Source organism: Eriocheir sinensis, chromosome 2 (assembly GCF_024679095.1).
Source record: "Eriocheir sinensis breed Jianghai 21 chromosome 2, ASM2467909v1, whole genome shotgun sequence".
Classification (NCBI taxonomy): Eukaryota; Metazoa; Arthropoda; class Malacostraca; order Decapoda; family Varunidae; genus Eriocheir; species Eriocheir sinensis.
In genome coordinates, this window is record NC_066510.1 from 24798207 (window position 1) to 24813206 (window position 15000).

Below are 15000 nucleotides of genomic sequence, written 5' to 3' on the forward strand. Positions count from 1 at the left end.
AGGTCATCTGAGGCTACGTTTGATATGAGTCGTGATATGTACAGGTCTTGCTCTAGTCCTCGCCTTGCTGCCGCCACACGTAATCAGCTTTGTACCAACCTTTGAATTGTTGTGTTTACTTTTGTCTATGCTGTTTGTGCTCTTCCGTGTGTTTTCTGACTGTGTGATTGTTGTTAACTGTCACTAATAGTGTTCTCTTTGAACTATGCACCATTCAAAGATTTGTTATCGTGTGTGTGTGTGTGTGTGTGTGTGTGTGTGTGTGTGTGTGTGTGTGTGTGTGTGTGTGTGTGTGTGTGTGTGTGTGTGTGCAGAAATTGTATTGTTTTGGTGTTTAGAATCTCATACCAAACATTTCTGAAGGATGATCTGATGCCTCTTTTCCTGTGTTAAATTTCGACTCAAGTATTTTTCTTGCAACTTTGAGATTCTTCGGCGTCAGGAATGATGACAAGAGCAGGATATTCTAGGACGCGGCTCCCGGAATTTACAACAACAACCATATACAGCATCACCACACACACACACACACACACACACACACACAAACACACACACCACAACCTCCACGAAGACTAAGAAGAATACCACATATGTACACACAGGGAGACAGACGCCTTTATATAGCAAACCAAGACTATATACACATACACACTCAGCTACCTCAATCCCTTCTGGTCACGCCGGGGGCACGAGGGACGCCCGTGGCTCCTCACCATCGAACCTGCGACCCAAGACTGCCGGAGCGGCCAGTCACGTGAGGCGGGCCGTCGGGAGGGAGGTTTCGGCGAGGCGTGTTGAGACGTGTAGGAGCATCCCTGTGTAGCCGCTCAGCCGATGGCGGGGACACACCTGGTGAGCGGGGCGGACCAGCGTCGTGTGTGCAGGCAGGTGATACGGTCAGGCCCCGCGGGACGATACCCAGGGCGGCAGGTGACCAACAGGGTAGCGCCCACGTGGTATCGGGGGCGGCGGGGTGATACTCGGCCGTGCTCTGGCTCCCCGGGGTGGCTGCAGGACCTCACGCCTGGTCAGACACATGGGAGGAAGCAGGTGTTATTCAGGTGTGCTAAGTCGTCATCATCGTCGTCAGCCATTAATAATAGTCTACTGCTGGGCACACGTCTTTCCCAACGTACTCATCTTCTCTCTGTATGTTAATATAATCCATCCTACTCCGGAAAAGGTTCTAATTTACTATCTCTGATTGATTATCTGCCCTGACTTCTATAACTCCCGGATTGTCACTGATATTTTGGCAGTAAATTTGTTATCTGTTTTACACATCATTTGACCTGTTCAGGTCCACTTCTTCCTCTTATTTGTCACCAGAATATCTCTAACTTTTGCCTGTACCCATCCTCTCTCGACTTCAACCCGGACACGACAAAATAAATCTTTCTTCCTAAAAAAAAAAAAAAGGAAAACAACCAGGACCTTATGACCCCATGCATATAGAGCGAGGCCTTCACTCCCTTACCATGGCACAGTGACCTTGTTGAATACAGCACAATGCAGCCTATCGATCCTTCTGCCCATAACGGGGAGACTCGGGGAGTGGCGTGGCATGCTCGACTTACTGTAGGGCTGTGGTGCTCCTGCTGCTATTTCTTACACGCCCCCTCGCCGGGAAAACAGCTCGCCGGCGACACTTTGTCATCGTGGTCGGGGCTCAGGTGGGTCTTGCCTTATTACTCTGTCCAAGTTAATTACCTCCTCCCCACAACTGAGGATAATGACGGAGCACCCGCGTCACTCACCGGCGTGAAGCAGATCCGTTCAACCTTGGCTGTCGCTCCTTACGTCCCGCGGCAGCGTTCTGCCTTCACTCACCTCACTCTTGTCCTCTTAATTGGACTCTTGTGCTTCAATGGTCAGCTAAATACCTTAAATTGACAGTCTCACAGCCCCCTGCTGGTGGGCCAGCCCCCCATTGCTTCCCCGTGACTTACACTGGGGCACGGGGTGGGACCAGACGCCTTCGTGCGTGCAGAAGGCGAGTGCGTGGCCGCGGGCGACGAACCCCGGGCTGCAGGTGAAGGTGATGGCGTCGCCCACTCGCCGTGTGGTTGCGCCGGTCACCTGGCCGTGCTGGGGCGGGTGCACCACCGGACACAACACCTCTGTCAGGGTTAGGGGGAAGCACAGGTAATTTTGGAGTCTGGACAAATAATGAGAAAACAAAATTTCATGTAGGGGTAGTTTTAAAGGAATATAAGAAAAACGTTCATAAGCCTTTTTAATGGCGTTCCATGGCAGTAAAAAGTTAACCGTCAGAGTTTTCATTACAGCGGAGGGAGCTTGACATGCGAGGTCGAGGCGAGGAGCGAGGGGCGAGGGTCTCACCGTGACAGGTGGGGACAGGGTCCGACCAGGTTCCGTTGGCAGTGCAGTGCAGGACAGATTGACCAGACAGCCGGAAGCCCGACAGGCAGGTGAACTCCGCCCTGCCCTGGTAGCTCGTGTTGGCCGTCCGCAGCTGAAGACTCGGCTCCTCTGTGGCCGGCGCGGGGCAGCGCACGACCTGGCACCGCGGGGCAGTGCTGGACCACTCCCCTGGGGCGGCGGGGCGAGGGGCAGAGGATAAGTCACCTGGCACCGCAGACAGGTTGTGACACTGCGTGACTTACACATGTGCTCCTTGGTTGCGTTGAGGTGTACTTATATGACAGATACAAAGAGAGAGGAACACTTACGCAAAACAAGAATATCTTTAAGTATCCAACAGACGCCGAAGACAAAAAAAAAAAAAAAAAAAAAAAAAAAACGAAAAAGAGGGTGACAGAGCAAACTCACCTGAGGGGAGGCAGGTGACTTTGACGGCGCCGGAGAGGTGGTGACCCTCGGGGCAGGAAAAGGTGAGGGCCGCCCCCAGGGTGACGCTGTCGCCGTGCACCTGCAGCGGCTCATCCCCGATCACTGGCGGGCACGACACGTCTGCGGCCCCGGGAGTAGTGTAGTAGTAGTTGTAGTAGTAGTAGTAGTAGTAGTAGTAGTAGAGTAGTAGTAGTAGTAGTAGTAGTAGTAGTAGTAGTAGTAGTAGTAGTATTATTATTATTATTATTATTATTATTATTATTATTATTATTATTATTATTATTATTATTATTATTATTATTAGTAGTAGTAGTAGTAGTAGTAGTAGTAGTAGTAGTAGTAACAGTAATAGATGTGGCTTACAGCAGCAGTAGATAAATTTTGATTACCTATAACATTTTCAAATGAATTCTTTAAACATAACAACATAAATTCATATGAACAAATGAAGTTATTGCACGTTTTTACTTTGAATTCTGTCAGTGAAAAATAATTAATTCTACCAGTCGCCTCCATTCTTCAGCAGACGCCCGCTCCTCGCCTGACACTACGGATATAAAACACTGAGCTGCCAGTCCACATCAAGTCCTGAGCCCTCGCTGTGTCCTGAGGGTCAGTGACGGTTGTCCGGCGCAGCAGCCAACCCCCTGCGACGCGGCACTCAAACCAGAGCGTTCACTCTTATTGATATCCTATTTCGGTTCCCCGCTATCCACTCTCCCCCCGGGCCTGTCGAACGTCCTACCCCCCTCCCTCCCTCCCTCTCCCTTGGGCTTGTCTGACATTTTTTCAATCACGGGTAAAACAAGAAGAGGAAATGCACGAGTTGGTAAGTACAACGATGAAAAGAAAAACAGGAGTTGTGTTCAGCTGTACAGTGTAGGTTATGTCGGACATCCTACCCCCTCCCCCCTCTGTTACCCTGCCCCCCAATGCTATCTCCCGGGTAAGTCTGGCATCCTACCCTTCCCACTCCCCCACATCCTACCCCTTCCCTCCTCCCCCACAGGACTATTCTGATATCCTGCTCCCCTCCCCCCTTTACCCCGGTCCTGTTTGACAGCCTACACTCCCCATCCCCTCTCCTCTCGCTCCCTCCCCCCCCAAAGACCTGTCCGTTTCCGCACATAACCGCTGCCAAAATGGTTGTGGGAAGCGTCAGGGGGATACACGGAAAACCGAAAGTTTGAAAAAAAAGTTTAGAGTTAAGCGAAACAGACTGGACCATAAAGGGTTTGAACCGCGCGTCTAAACAGGAAGTGTAAGTGTGGCTTCATTTCTTTCTCGGAGTTTGAGCTTCAGCTTTGGAATGTTGCGAGTGAGAGTCTTGCGTGTTCTTCCCGGTCCCTGACGCTCCCGGCGACAGTAATATATGAAACAGAGGAAGGAAAATATTCACCCGAGACTGATGACAAGGAAAGAGACGGTGGACCCAGCGTTCCTGCACCCCCACCCCTACCATCACCACCACCACCACCACCAACACCAACAACAACGCCACCACCACCCCTACCACCATCACCACCACCACTATCACCACCACCAACGCCACCACCACCCCTACCACCATCACCACCACCACCACCATCACCACCAAAGCCACCACCACCACCATCACCACCACCATCACCACCAACGCCACCACCACCCCTACCACCACCACCAACAACAACATCACCACCAACGCCACCACCACCACCAACAACAACAACAACGCCACCACCACCTCTTCCACCACCACCACCACCACCATCACCACCAACGCCACCACCACCACCACCACCACCATCACCACCAACGCCACCACCACCACCACCACCACCACCACCACCACCACCAACGCCACCACCACCACCACCACCACCATCACCACCACCACCACCATCACCATCACCACCACCACCACCACCACCACCACCATCACCACCAACGCCACCACCACCCCTACCATCACCACCACCACCATCACCACCAACACCACCACCACTACCACCACCATCACCACCAACGCCACCACCACCCCTACCATCACCACCACCACCACCACCACCACCACCATCACCACCACCACCACCACCACCACCATCATAGCTAGTCACAACTAGAGACAGCACCACCATCACTACCATCACCACCACCATCATCACCAGCAAGGGCACCATCATCGCAAGTACCCCCACACCTAGAATCATCACCACCATTACTACCATCATCACCACCACCACCACCACCATTGCCATCACCACTATCCCCATCCCCATCCCACCCGCCATCACTGCACCACCACCAGCACCACTATTTCTACCATTATCAATACCACCACCACTACCATCGCCACCAATACCACCTCCACCAGTTGCTCTACCACCATCACCGCCACCATTATCGTCACCAGCACCACCACTTTCACTTCATCATATCACCCTTAAATCACCTTCCACAGCACCATCCACTACCATCATCATCACCATCATCACAACCATTATCATTGTTTCTACCACTAGTGAGTTATCGCGTCTCTATCTTCAAAGGGTTTCTAGGGGCTAAAGAAGGTAGTGAGGAGACGGAGACAGAGAAGTGTTGTAAAGCCTTCTCTTCGTTCCCCTGAGTCGTCCTAAATTAATCAGTCTTCTTGCTTTTCTTCCCCTGAGACTCACCCCTCCCTCTCCCTACCTCCACCCCTCACACAAGCATCCACCTACCCACCCACATCCACGTCTCACCTTTAACTGTAATGGACAGGTGATTATCGTGCCCTGAGGGGGCGGTGCAGGTGAAGGTCCCGGTGTCTTCAGTCTTGGCGTAGTAGAGGGAGAGTCGGTACCGCAGCTCCCGCTCCAGTCTGTTGATGGCCCAGCCTGCCGAGGGACGGGAGGAAGGTTAGGAAAGTGATGGAACATTTTTCTTCTCTCTTACTCTGTTATATATTATCCCCGTTTTTCGAGTTAAAAGATTAATTCATGTCTCCGCCTCTGACGCCATGAATCATTACGAGTCAAGGTCCTCTCTGCCGCTTCAATTTGAGTTCGAAAATTGCACCTCGACCGAGAACGAGAATTTACTTAAGCGTGCAGGAATTTGCTTTTCTCGGCTCCAGCCAGACCCGCGCCGAGAGGGAAAACTCAGCTTGTGCATGTTACGGAGTAGTTTAAAGCACAAATCAACCAATGTTCTGACCGAATAATGTTGTGTATGTAAAACAAATGAATAATTTAATTTAAGAGAAATAGATTTTCATCCATGGAAGTGAAACACGAAACATAAACAGGAAACGACAGTAATAACAGCAAAGTTGAATTCACTAACAACGCGAGGGAGCTTTGCTAAACTATTACTTTTCACGTGTTTTCGTATACCCCTGTTCCTCTAGTTTCGCTTTCAAAGGTTGTGTGTGTGTGTGTGTGTGTGTGTGTGTGTGTGTGTGTGTGTGTGTGTGTGTGTGTGTGTGTGTGTGTGTGTGTGTGTGTGTGAGTAAATGTTATCTTTCCCCAAATTTCACCACCTACGTGATTCTGTGGCCTGACACCGTGGAGTGGGAGGTGCTAATCCATCAGCTGACCAATGACAAGCCCTTAAGCTGGATGAGAAGGGGCGGAGTCTGAGCGTCAAGTTACCGTGAACGATCGCGCTATGAACCATATGTATATCGTATCTTTCCGCCATAAAAGAGAGTATCTATATTACAAAACCAATATGAAACACTATGAGTTGTCCGATTATTACGTGCATAAAAAAGATATACTCTGATATGATGTCTATTATGCTATTCAATGGCATTTGTTACTCTATTGCATTGTTCTGTCAAATGATGTCCCGATGGCTTTTTCCCGTTAATTGTTTAAGGGAATATGGACTGATCTACGTAATGCATGTATCGTGTGTGTGTGTGTGTGTGTGTGTGTGTGTGTGTGTGTGTGTGTGTGTGTGTGTGTGTGTGTGTGTGTAGGATCTGTATTGGTGTTATAATTAAATTGCTTATTGTTGCATATATTTTATTAATTTATTTCTATGTCAATTTATTTCCAACTATCAATCTGCCTAGTTATCTATCTATTTATGTGCCTATATATATTTATTAATATTGTTCGTACGTATGTATGCATGTATGTATGTACGTATGTATGTATGTATGTATGTATGTATTTATATTAAGACCTACGTGTGTGTGTGTGTGTGTGTGTGTGTGTGTGTGTGTGTGTGTGTGTGTCCATCGACTGTTGGACAGTCAACTAATCATGTTATCAAATTTGATAATGACTGACATTCCAATGAGAGAGAGAGAGAGAGAGAGAGAGAGAGAGAGAGAGAGAGAGAGAGAGAGAGAGAGAGAGAGAGAGAGAGAGAGAGAGAGAGAGAGAGTAAATCTGTGAAAATCTTCCTCACCCGCTCCGCTGTCAGGCCGCCGTTCATGAAATATTAGCAAGCAAGGCGCAGATTATTCACACACGCAGACCTGGATTAATAGTTATGCGATTTCCGAGGTCCAAGTAAAAAAATGTGTATGTGTGTGTGTGTGTGTGTGTGTGTGTGTGTGTGTTCGTTAAAGTGCATACGCGCGACTAGATAACATGGTAAAAGGATCACCGAAAGTTACGTGAATCACTGAACTTGAAGACAAACTGACAACAACAACAACAACAACAACAACAACAACGATAACAACAACAGCGGCCACAGCATTCTCTCCTTCCTGTCACGCTTCCCTAACTACTCTCTCTCTCTCTCTCTGTTTCATTGCCTCTTCCATTGTCCTATTTTTTTCCCCCTCTTCCTCTTCCTCTTCCTCTTTTTTCCTCTTGTATTCTTGCCTTCCCGACCGTCCTTCTCATTCCTCTTTTCCTCTTCCTCTTCCAGCTTCCGCACCGCCTCTCTCTCTCTCTCTCTCTCTTCTCTCCGTGACCTCCATTCCACTCCTGCTAAACCAACTATACATTTCCCTCTCTCTTCCCTTTTTACCCTCGTTTCCCTCTCCTTTCCCTTCCTCCCCCTCCCCCTCCCTCTCCTTTCCCTTCCTCCCCCTCCCCCTCCCTCCCTCTCCTCCCTCTCACTCCATAGGTATGCAAGTGGGTGGAAGGGGATCGTGCCGGGATAAAATTTGCACCAATACTAACACAGCAGCACTTGATTCCTGAAGAGAGAGAGAGAGAGAGAGAGAGAGAGAGAGAGAGAGAGAGAGAGAGAGAGAGAGAGAGAGAGAGAGAATAAACAAACCAGATTATTATGGACGAGTGGCTGAATAAAGGAGGTCAGGGCTGAAAAGACAAACATTCAACGCAAACATCAACACTGTACCATTTATAACAACAACAACAACAACAACAACAACAACAATACCAACAACAACCTATACTACTACTACTACTACTACTACGAAGACGACTACAGCTGCTATATCAAGAGACAGACAGACAAGTACAGACACGAATAGACAAACACGCACAGACGGAACCCCATCTCTCTCTCTCTCTCTCTCTTCGTTATCCTCGGGTGTCAGTTTCTTATTTGTATGCATCATGGGTGACGTGAGTGGGATATTCTCTCCTACGCGGGGTGGGGTGGGGGTGGGGGTGGGTGAAGAAGGAGGGATGACGGGGGGGGCGAGAGGTGACGGGGGTGAAGAAGGAAGGGTGATGGGGGAGGTGATGGTCTTCTACTTCATCAGTGTTACCATCTACATACCACAAGGTCCTCCAATCCCCTTCCTCTCCTCTTCCCATCTCCTCCCCCCCCGTTCTCCGCTATCTGTCTCCATTATGTATTTCCTCCGTGAGTTCGTATTCCCCTGTTAGTTCATACATACATACATACATACATATATACATACATACATACATACATACATACATATCATTTCCAGTGTGTGTGTGTCTATGTCTCTGTCTGCCCGTCTAGCTGTCTCTCTCTCCTTAAGGTTTATGGTGCACAGAAGCTAAATAGATCCCTTGTTTTGTAATTATCCCATTTAGTTACAATATACTTCCTCCTTCTCCCCTCTATACCTCCTCTCCTCCTTGCCTGCCCCTCTTTTTTTCTCTCTTTTTCCTCTCCCTCATGTTGTGTTCCGCCTCTCAATCCCTATCTCTTATTCAACAACCCACACTCCCTCTACGGTTACAATATAATTCCTTCACTCCCCAGTACCTCCTCTCCTTCTTCCCTGCCCTCTTTTTTTCTCTCTGTTTCCTCTCCCTCATGTTGTGTTCCGCCTCTCAATCCCTATCTCTTATTCAACAACCCACACTCCCTCTACGGTTACAATATAATTCCTTCACTCCCCAGTACCTCCTCTCCTTCTTCCCTGCCCTCTTTTTTTCTCTCTGTTTCCTCTCCCTCATGTTGTGTTCCGCCTCTCACTCAATATTTCTTATTCAACAACCCACACTCCTTCTGCGGTCACAATATAATTCATTCATTTCCTCTATACCTCCTCTCCTCCTTGCCTGTTCTTTTTTTTTATCTATCTCTTTCCTCCTCTCTTATGTTATGTTCCGCCTCTCACTCACTCTTATTCAACACCTCAGGCTCCCTCTACGGTCACTTAACACCAGTCTCTCTTCCCTCTCTCCTCTCTTTCTTTCTTCCATGCCTCTCATTCCTACACCTCGCTCTCTTTTCCTACTTCAATTCCTTCACTCCCAGCTTCTCACTCCGTATTTTTCACTCCCTACTCTTCACTTCCTGGCCTTTAATGGTACACGTCTCAGGCTACTTCCTTTCACTCCCCGCGTCCCGGAGGAGTATTGGAAAGATAGGCCCGGCTTAGAGGAGAAACTCGCCTCCTCTCCCACAGGCAAGCCACCGCCACGACGTCTTCAGCTAAATTAAGTAGAATCTAAATATTCATGAACGCCAACTTGGAGAGAGAGAGAGAGAGAGAGAGAGAGAGAGAGAGAGAGAGAGAGAGAGAGAGAGAGAGAGAGAGAGAGAGAGAGAGAGAAAGAGAGACAGAGAGAGAGAGAGAGAGAGAGAGAGAGAGAGAGAGAGAGAGAGAGAGAGAGAGAGAGAGAGAGAGAGAAGAGAAGAGGAGAAAAGAAAATAAAAGGAAACAAAAGAGAAGGGAAGAGAGAGAGAGAGAGAGAGAGAGAGAGAGAGAGAGAGAGAGAGAGAGAGAGAGAGAGAGAGAGAGAGAGAGAGAGAGAGAGAGAGAGAGAGAGAGAGAGAGAGAGAGAGAGAGAGAGAGAGAGAGCGTAGTTCAACTTTTTTTTTCGGTTTCGTATATATTTTTTAGGGTGAACCGCGCGCAGCATAATCAAGAAATCTTTTTGTGTGTAAACTCGGAGGAAAAAAAAAAGTTGTACGCTGCACCAATTCATTTCTCCCTTTCACTTTCCCTCCCACCTGCCGCTGTAATCTGGGCTTCCCTCGGGTCCACCTTCGTCGGCGCGGCTTTCATATGTCTCATTAACGAAGGACTATAGGAGAAGGAGAAGCCGTGGCGAGGTACATAAGAAAAGGCACACTATTTATACCTGTGTTTCTTCTTTTCTCCCCTTCTACTATGTCTCCCTTCTTTCTCCCTTTCTCCCCCCCAGTGTTAGGTATTTTACTATTTTTTCTTCCTCCAGTTTCTCTCTTTTTCTCTGCTTTATCCCTCCTCTCCCCTCTCCTTTATCTCCCTTTTTGTCTTTAACTGGATCCATTTCCTCTTCCCTTCCTCTCTTTGTCCCATTTCTTTCTCTGTTCTCTTTAACTTTATCGTGTTACCCAAGTTTTTGTTATTTACTCCACTTTGTTTCTCTTTCTGTTTTCTTTTCCCTTTCCCTTCCCACTTTCTCCCCTTCCTTATCTCCTGTCTCTTTTCCTGAACACCTCCCTTCCTTCCATCTCTCCTATTTTTTTTCCTTTCCTTTCTCCTCCTACCTTCTCCACTTTCCTATCTCCTGTCTCTTTTCCCTAGCACCTTCATTCCTTCCATCTTTCCTATCTTTTTTTTCCCTTTCTCCTCCTACATTCTCCACTTTCCTATCTCCTTTCCCTTTTCCCTTCCACCTCTCCTATATTTTCTCTTTCCCTTTCTCCTCCTACCTTCTCCCTTTCCCTATATATATCTCCTGTCTCTTTTCCCTAACACCTCCATTCCTTCCATCTCTCCTGTCTCTTATCTCTTCTCTTCCCTGCTCCAGACGCACACGTTCCCTTACATCTGTCTCCGTTACCATCACATCACATCTCCTTTCTCTACCCTCTATTTTTTCTCCTCCTCCTCCTTCTCCTCGTCGTCCTCCTCCTCCTCCTAATTCCACCCCAGGCGATGACAGTAATGAGTCTCAGCGTGGACAAATATTTCCCCGGAATCCTGGGCTTAAGGGAAGGAGACACGATGAGGGTTCCTTACTTTGTTGGTCCTTATCTAGAAGAACAAACATTTATCTGTGTGTGTGTGTGTGTGTGTGTGTGTGTGTGTGTGTGTGTGTGTGTGTGTGTGTGTGTGTGTGTGTGTGTGTGTGTGTGTGTGTGTGTACCTACTACTAAAACAACAACAACAACTGCTACTACTACTACTACTACTACTACTACTACTACTACTACTACTATTCCCACTACAGCTATTCTTCTTCTTCTTCTTCTCCTTCTTAACAGTATTGCCCCAAATAAAGAAATCTCTAAATCAAATGGCCCCATCATCACCACGATCACCACCACTAACAAAACACCACCACCACCACCACCACCACCACCACCAAGATAAAAAAACAGCGGCGGAAAACCTAAATAAAAATTAACCCGCGTGGCTCAGGATGTAACTGATGACGCAATCCATCAGCGTCTCACCGGCAAGACAGTTCGTTCTCCATTAATTAGAGAAAACTCGTTGGTGTTGATGACGGGGTAGGAGGTGGAGGGAGGTGGGGGAGGTGGAGGAGGGTGGGAAGGGGGGGAGAGTCCGGGAAAAAGAGAGTGGGGGGAGGAATGAAATGATGGCGAGGGGAGGGAAAGAGAATGTGTGAGTGGGGAAAGAGGGGTGAGAGAGGGGTGAAGGAGGTCAGGGAAAAAAAAAGGTGGGGAGGTGAGGGAAGGGGGGAAAAGAGAGAGGGGAGACATAGCGGAGGGGAAACTGTGGAGAGGTGAGCGTCAGGGAAAAGGAGGGAGAGGTGAGAGGGTAGTGAGGGGAAAAGAGAGAGGGGAGAGGGAGCGGAGGGGAAAATGTGGAGGGGTAAGGGAAAAGGGGGGAGAGGAGAGAGGGAGGGGAGGGAAAAAATGTGGGGAGGTGGAATTAAGGGAAAGAAGGGAGAGTGTGATGAAAAGTAGGTGAGAGGAAAAGGCGGGAAGATGAGAATGGGGAAAATAGGAAAAGGCGGGAAGATGAGAATGGGGAAAATAGGAAAATGAGGGAAGATGAGAATGGGGAAAATAGGAAAAGCAGGAAGATGAGAATGGGGAAAATAGGAAAAGGCGGGAAGATGAGAATGGGGAGAATAGGAAAAGGCGGGAAGATGAGAATGGGGAAAATAGGAAAAGGCGGGAAGATGAGAATGGGGAAAATAGGAAAAGCAGGAAGATGAGAATGGGGAAAATAGGAAAAGGCGGGAAGATGAGAATGGGGAGAATAGGAAAAGGCGGGAAGATGAGAATGGGGAAAATAGGAAAAGGCGGGAAGATGAGAATGGGGAAAATAGGAAAAGCAGGAAGATGAGAATGGGGAAAATAGGAAAAGGCGGGAAAATGAGAACGGGGAAGGTGGTTGGGGAAAGAGAGGAAAGGAAAAAGATAAAAGGAAGGTTAAAATAAAGAGGAAAGTGAGGCTAATGTAGGAAAAAGGAACACGAGGGGAAGAAAGAACAACGAGAAACAAACAAACAGGCAAGTGAGTGTTTAGGGGAAAGAAAGGAGAGAGCCAACGTGCTGTCTGAGCCCCTACCAAAGCCCTTCCGTTTCATTTGTAGAGGCCAAAGCGAGGTAAATCTTGGCCCTTAAAGTCTGACAAACAAAGGGGGGCCCGGGAGCAGCTCTAATGAGGCGGCCCTGACCTGTTTTGTCCCGGCGCTGGCAACACTGACTGCGGCGGGAGGTGCGGTGGTGGTGGTGGTGGTGGTGGTGGTTTGTGGTGGTGGAGGTGAATTGTGGTGGTGGAGGTGGGCGGTGGATTTGGAGGTGATATGTGTCGTTGTGGTGGTGGTGGAAATGGAGGTGTTGTTATTGTTGTTGTTTTGGTGATTGTGGTGGTGGTGGTGGTGAATTGTGGCAGTGGAGGTGGGCGGTGGATTTGGAGATGGTATGTATTGTTGTGGTGGGATAGTGGTGATAGTGGTGGAGGTGGCGGTGGTGAAAATGGAGGTGTTGTTATTGTTGCTGTTTTGGTGGTTGTGTGGTGGTGGTGTTGATGCTACTGTTGATGTAAATGAAGAGGAGAATAAAAATAATGGGCCAAAAATAATATAAGAGTTAAATAAATGCCTCAGTAAGCATTTGAAAGGCAAACAGATCAAGTGCACACCCACCCACACCCACCCACCCACAGGCAAGCACCCGGTCATCAGCACTGCAACATTGAAAGACCAGCAGACCAAAATTACTCGCACATGTAAACACAATTTGTATCGGGAATCATTTAGGTGTTTCTCTTCGCCTCTGCTTCCTGCTGGGGCCTGGCTGGGTTACGTTAGATCCTGCTGGCCTGGAAGGGAGGCTGAGAGAGAGCGAGAGAAAAAGGAGTTGGCAGGGGGAGGGCAGAGAGACGGAGAGGGGGAGGGAGAGGGAGAGGGAGAACAAAATGAGAGAAACAAAGCGACGGGACTGGCAAACAAGACCTAATAAAAAATGTATAAGATTCAGAGCAGCTTGGAACTCCTGGGAGAGGAAAAAAATAGTAAGGAGAAAAAAATACGTCCCTTACGAGGAAATAAGGACACAGGGTCGTCTGGTATGCTGCAAGAAGGGAAGGAAATTTAATATTTACAAGACTCGAGAGTCCTGGAAAATGAAAATGGAAAAATGTATATATAAATAGATTTTTTCCTTCCTGTGAGGTCTAGTAGAGGAGGACTTAATTTAATTGAGAGAGAGAGAGAGAGAGAGAGAGAGAGAGAGAGAGAGAGAGAGAGAGAGAGAGAGAGAGAGAGAGAGAGAGAGAGAGAGAGAGAGAGAGAGAGAGAGAGAGAGAGAGAGAGAGAGAGAGAGAGAGAGAGAGAGAGAGAGAGAGAGAATGAAGAAGAATAATGACAGAGGAAGGAAAAGCAAAGAAATAAATGAGAGAAGGGAGGAAAGGAGGGATGAAAAGAAAGAAATATGTTAAAGAAAAAAAATAGCTGAAGACGACAAAGAGAGCAAGGCAGGAAGGGCGGAAAGGAAGGAGAGGAGGAGAACGAAATGCTAAAACGCTGTCATAATACGATGTCCGAGAACTGATTTACGTAAGGCGAGTGTTTATTCTTTGATGCGGGCAGAGACGAACTGGGCCAGACGAAAACCTATGAAGAAAGTGGGCTAGGCAGATGGTCGGTCCAACTTTTCCTCGTCCCCACACACACACACACACACACACACACTAACGTAAATTTAAGGACATATTTTAGTGTTTTAAAAGACGGAACGTTACGAGCTGCTTGACTCAATTCCTTAAAAATACAATTAGTTAAAAGCAATTAGGAGAGAGAGAGAGAGAGAGAGAGAGAGAGAGAGAGAGAGAGAGAGAGAGAGAGAGAGAGAGAGAGAGAGAGAGAGAGAGAGAGAGAGAGAGAGAGAGAGAGAGAGAGAGAGAGAGAGAGAGAGAGAGAGAGAGAGAGAGAGAGAGATACCCAGCCACCCACCAACTCTCCCGACCCCCCCCACCCCCCGCCCCCCCCCCACACACACACAGAGACATCCACTAAAATTAATTGATTTCCACGAAGCTGTTATTTCTTTCGTGGAGGAAGCCCGACAACTCTAAATTGTACGGAAAAAAAAATCACTAACCGTTAACTCACTCTATGTGCCAGAGAGAGAGAGAGAGAGAGAGAGAGAGAGAGAGAGAGAGAGAGAGAGAGAGAGAGAGAGAGAGAGAGAGAGAGAGAGAGAGAGAGAGAGAGAGAGAGAGAGAGAGAGAGAGAGAGAGAGAGAGAGAGAGAGAGACGCCATGTTTTTTCTTGGGGGGGGGAGGGATGGAAAAGAGAACGGAAAGTGAAAACGTGACTTCCAGAGAGAGAGAGAGAGAGAGAGAGAGAGAGATCAGGGCGGAAAAAGAAATGGAAGAGAGGGGAAGAA

At 48.1% G+C, this 15000-nt stretch overlaps 1 protein-coding gene across 2 annotated transcripts in view; it reads right to left on the bottom strand.

Annotated features, from left to right (window-relative positions):
* Positions 1-218: 218 nt before the first annotated feature.
* The window catches only part of LOC127001600 (locomotion-related protein Hikaru genki-like), a 150770-nt gene continuing 135988 nt past the window's right edge, over positions 219-15000 (bottom strand). For both annotated transcript variants that reach the window (XM_050866404.1, XM_050866412.1), the window contains 5 exons: positions 5541-5675; positions 2797-2937; positions 2347-2556; positions 1953-2123; positions 219-1027 (listed from right to left, as the gene is read on the bottom strand). In XM_050866404.1, coding sequence (XP_050722361.1) covers positions 831-1027; positions 1953-2123; positions 2347-2556; positions 2797-2937; positions 5541-5675 — 854 coding nt within the window. In that variant the 3' untranslated portion in view covers positions 219-830. The remainder of the gene's footprint in view (positions 1028-1952; positions 2124-2346; positions 2557-2796; positions 2938-5540; positions 5676-15000) is intronic.